This window comes from Anomaloglossus baeobatrachus, assembly GCF_048569485.1.
Source record: "Anomaloglossus baeobatrachus isolate aAnoBae1 chromosome 5 unlocalized genomic scaffold, aAnoBae1.hap1 SUPER_5_unloc_21, whole genome shotgun sequence".
Taxonomy (NCBI): Eukaryota; Metazoa; Chordata; class Amphibia; order Anura; family Aromobatidae; genus Anomaloglossus; species Anomaloglossus baeobatrachus.
Window position 1 is genome coordinate 456,404 of NW_027441797.1, and position 5,175 is coordinate 461,578.

The 5,175-nt window shown below is 51.5% G+C and overlaps 1 protein-coding gene across 1 annotated transcript; it reads right to left on the reverse strand.

Moving 5' to 3' along the window:
- Positions 1-4,184: 4,184 nt before the first annotated feature.
- Positions 4,185-4,640, reverse strand: LOC142258997 (oocyte zinc finger protein XlCOF29-like). The gene is made up of 2 exons (XM_075331536.1): positions 4,560-4,640; positions 4,185-4,430 (listed from the first exon to the last, which is right to left on the reverse strand). The coding sequence occupies exons 1-2, from the start codon at positions 4,635-4,637 to the stop codon at positions 4,215-4,217; spliced, it is 294 nt and encodes a 97-aa protein (XP_075187651.1). The 5' UTR covers positions 4,638-4,640; the 3' UTR covers positions 4,185-4,214.
- Between the last annotated feature and the right edge of the window lie 535 nt (positions 4,641-5,175).

Below are 5,175 nucleotides of genomic sequence, written 5' to 3' on the forward strand. Positions count from 1 at the left end.
GGCCCCAGAAGCACTCCCTTCGACAGCTGAATGGGAAACTCGGCGGAGGGTACAATACCGGCAGATTCAAGAATATGTTGAGAAGAACTTGAGTCGGAGTCAGGAACTGCAGGAGCAGCGCTTCAATCAAAAGGCGTCTGCTAGCCCTTTTCAGCCCGGAGATGTCGTACTGAAGCGGAAGAGGAGAACCCACAAGCTGGATGATCAATGGGAACAAACCCCATACGTCATACAGCCCACAGGATGGGAAGATGGGAAGGCCTACCAAATCAGTCGTGACCAAGGGGGCACTTTGGCCACGGTTTCCCGGGACCATCTGAAAAGGTGCCCACCAGCCTTAAGAGCGGCGGCTGAAGTACCGGTTCCCCTACCAGCAGAGAAGGCAAAAGAGGTGATCCACACTGCGATGGGAGACTTCCCAGCGGACTGGCCTACACAGAACGGCGCGGTGATCCTTCCAGTGATACTGTTCCCACAACCCGTGGATGAAGAAGTGATGGAGGCGGTCAACCGTGAGTCAGTGCCAGTGCCCAGGGATGAACCTGTACCCAGCTCCCCTATGCCTCCGCCTGCCCCACACGATAGCAGGGAGGAGGAACTGATTGTTCCCTCTGCCCCACTGCCTAGCCCTACTTACACCGGACCCCGGAGGTCCACCCGTCCTAACCTAGGTAGACCCCCACTTAGGTACAGGGAAACCGTCCTTTAAAAGGGGGGGGGGGGGGGGGAGTCTGTGTGTGTTTAAAAGTTTGAAAAAGTTTGCAAATGAAAGTTGAAAAATGATAAGTAATGGAACAGAAAAGTTACCTGATTGAACCGTGATTTGGAACCGGCCGTTGCCGGCATTGTTGTCCCCGTGGGGACCCTACAAAAAGTTGCATAGGGAACTCTCTATGAACAAGCCCGTGAACTTGCAGGGCAACCACAAACATTAAGTGGCTTGTAAATAAAATATGTTTGTTGCAGCACCGTTACCGCCTCCGGAGAGGCAGGTTGGAGGGAGGGCCCGCAGTGGAGCAGGCTGGGGCCCAGCCACCACAGGAACCGGTGGCTACCCTCTGGAGGGGAAGGACAGATCCCGCTCGGGTAACTGGTTAAGGACTGGGGTCAAGGGGTGCTGCCTGTTTCTTAGAGGCAGCATCAGGGCCAGGTTACTTGGGTGGGAGAGAGCGGCAGCAGCAACCGTTTTAATGTTCCGTAACGTTTAAGAAAAGTGCCTCCCGCTGTGGGATGATGTTCTTCTACTTGTATATGTTATGTTATTATCTTTTTCAGAAAAATAAAACCGGTGTTGGACGGGCAGCCCACGGACGGTCTGCATTTTGCTAAGGGGGAATGTTACGCCCTGGGCAAGCCAGGGGTCACAGGTCATGACACCACCACACCCTACACCCCGGATAGGTACACCAAAGCTACACAAAAATCCTTGTTGCCTTCCTCCAGGGGCTGATGTCCACACCAGGGGGTGGGCCAGGCGGTTGGCTCCGCCCACCGAGGAGTTCACAGCCCTGGAGGCGGGAAAACCAGGCAGAAGGGTTTAGGAAGAGTTAGAGTTAAGCTAGGGAAGTGAAGGAGTAAACAGTGAAGTGGTAGAGGAGCAAGAGAGGAAGGAGAAGGAGGACAGTGAGAGTAGTGACAGTAAAAGTGAGAGAAAGCCTGAAGTTGGTCCAGGTGTGTGCCCCGGACTGAGACAGCAAGGTCAGCAGACGGCGGTGACTGTCTGCAGGAGAGGCTGCTTGGAGGTTGCCGAAAGGACCGTGGCCGGGTGGTGGCCCGGCGGTACCGGAGCGGTATACGAAGAGAAGCCAGCACCATTGGCAGGGGCCTTTCGAATCCCGGCAAGGCTAGGAGTCGCCGTGAATTTGCCAAATCCGTCAGTGAAGGGGACCTCTGGGTCTCCCAACAACCAAGTCCCGATTGAAGGCAACAGTCCAACCGTTAGAGAGAGACACCGCCAAGGCACCAGTTTCTCAGGGCCAGCGCCTGCGGGCAAAGAGGGGCTCCTCCGGCACATATCCAAGCCGGGGAGCGGGTTACCGGTGGGAACCCATCGCTACCAACATAGACTTAGGTGCAGGAAAAGGCACCGTCACCGTCAACTACCAGGGAAAAGCAACAGCAGCCGTCCGTGGGAACCGTCTTTCCAGCCGTGTGTTTTACCGAGAACTGTGTCACCGTCTCAGGCTGAGTGAGTACCACAGTGCCGTGAGGCACAGCGCTGCCCCTGCGTCCCTGCACCCCACCAAGCCCTGCACCGGCCCTGCCATCCCTCATCCTCCAACTCATCACTGGGCCCCGGGACAACCACCCCCTACCCACGGAGGGGAGAACTAACAACTTTGCTGCTCCCTGTCACCGCTCCCGGGATTCCCATACAGAGCAGCGGTGCTGTCCCCACAATCACCACAACCGTGGGTGGCGTCACGGACAATAAACTATCCCAAAAACCAAACCCCTTTCACTCACGGGCGAGGAGCGCCGCTCGAGTCCCCGGGATCCGGCCCATCGCTCGAGCCACCGAGCAGCAGCAGGCCGCAGCAGCAGCGGCAGCCGGACCCGAGCAGTGGGAGAGCGCAGCGTCCCCTCCTCCATCCGCGACATAATGACACAAAAGGAAAACGACAGACAAAGGAAAAATAAACTGCATTTCTAAACAACAGGTGGTGAAAAAGGGGGATGGAAAAATAAATAAATAAAAAAAGGGAGATGATCAATAAGAAGACATCAAAGAATATTTACAAGCAGCAATCTCCAGGATCAAATGCAAAACAATTTCTCTTTCCATGGCTCTCACCTCCATGCCATTATCACTGGAAACTACTGAGGTAAAGTGGTGAATACTTATAAGGGGGGGGGGGGGGGGGGGGAGGTGCAGAAATCAGAACAGCTGAGACAACTCAGGATGGTAAGCCAAGAAAGACACAAGGGTCTGCTTAACCCTAGCAGCGCCAGCACAAGGATAGTCTGCACAGCTAGGTGGAAGGCAAGGCAGATCCAACTAGTCCTGGCTTAAGGGCCATTTAAACGCTGCGATATCGCTGACGATATATCGTGGGGGTCACGGTATTTGTGATGCACATCTGGCGTCGTTAGTGACATCGCAGCGTGTGACAGGCAAGAGCGACCTTAAACTATCGTAAAAGAGACAAAAACCGTTGGTATATGAGAAGTCGTTCATATACCAAAAATCGTTGTCTAGCAAGTAGCGATGTTCCTTGTTCCTGCGGCATCTCACATCGCTACGTGTGACACCGCAGGAGCGATGAACATCTCCTTACCTCCGTCCACCGGCAATGAGGAAAGAAAGAGGTGGGCGGCATGTTCCGACCGCTCATCTCCACCCCTTCTCTGCTATTCGACGGCTGCCGTGTGACGTCGCTGTGAAGCCGCACGACCCGCCCCCTAAGAAAGGAGGAGGATCGCCGGCTAGAGTGACGTTGCAAGGAAGGTAAGTCCGTGTGATGGGTGTTAGCGATGTTGTGCGCCACGGGCAGCGATTTGCCTGTGACGCACAACCGACGGGGGCGGGTACGCTCGCTAGCGATATCGGTACCGATATCGCAGCGTGTAAAGTACCCTTTACGCTGTGACCTTCTAACCCATTGGATATGGGCGACTTCTCTCTGTCCGATAACCTGGTGTCAAAACCCTGATGTAAATGTTCAGTGTAGAGAACGGGATAAATGTGATCCAAAAGTCACAGACAGATGGAGAAGTCCCATCTATGATCAGCTCTAATCCTGCCATCTCCACCGCTCTCATTACACAAGTATAACACATATAATACTGGAGGATAAAACAAGACTGAGCACAAGACCTTCACAGCCGTCTACACATCATAGGGAGATTTCATGGCACCTTCTCTCCATCTACCTGATGATCCTGAGGAACATCGGGATCTTCTTGGTTACAGTCCTGTGGGAGAAGAGGACGGGGACATCTCTCTGGTGTTGTCCTCTTACTGGATAGAACTGGAGGAGACACATACAGGGACTGAATTCATTCCTTACATACAGATAATTATAGCCCGTGTGTATTTAGTCCTGTCTATTACCTGGTGATGTGAGGGGCTGGGGAACCTCCATCATGACGTCCTTGTACAGATCTTTGTGTCCTTCTAAATACTCCCACTCCTCCATGGAGAAATAGACGGTGACGTCCTGACACCTTATAGGAACCTGACACATACAATGATACCGTCACCCCCGATCCCTTCATAGCGTTACTGTATAATGTCCCAGCAGTGTCACCTCTCCAGTCAGCAGCTCAATCATCTTGTAGGTGAGTTCTAGGATCTTCTGGTCATTGATGTCCTCATGTATCGGGGGGTGAGGTGGAGGCCCCGTGATTGGGCTCAGGGGTCTTCCCCATCCCTCAGACACAGGGGCCTGGCAGCGCTCACTAGAGGTCTTCTTCACTACTGTGTAATCCTGGTTATGGAGAGACACAGTAATAAATCTCACTACAGACATTTCCAGAGTCCTCACCTCTCCAGTTCTGTCCATCTGTTATTCCCATAGATAAGAATGATGTAATGTGACGTCATCAGAATCTCTCACCTCTCCAGTAAGCCGGAAGAGGATCTCTAGGGTGAGGTGTAATATCCTATCCGCCATCTTTTCCCTGTCCATATCCATCCTTCACGGGGCAATCAGGAGAATTCTCTTATATAGAAGATCTCCACTGAGAGGATCCGATATTATAAGGACCTGAATGGGAAGGAGATGAGCCCATATGGAAAATTAATGGAGATAAGGGAGGTGAGATATCATTTGGGTACTAAAAAATATTCAACATGAAATGTGCTATGTAAATAGTACAACCGTAAAAGTAGCACATTAGCTTTATAAAAAATACCAATCCTTCGTACGGTAATGTGAACCGAAAAATAAAAAAAAGAGTAATTGCTTCCATAATAAGAGAAGGAAAATAAGAAAGTGCAAGAACAAATAATTTTCCAGTTTTTCGGTTAAGAACAGGGAAAGGAATTAGGATTCGATGTATTCTTGTTTCTAACAGAAGAAGAGGGGCCACACATGGCGTATGGATCTGTGCACTCGCTGACGCACAATTTACCACCCATTTCTTGTATGAATGCAGCAAAATAGTGAAAATTAACCCCATTACAAAATGTGCCTACATTATATTTCACTCCTAAACTAGACAAATTATGTA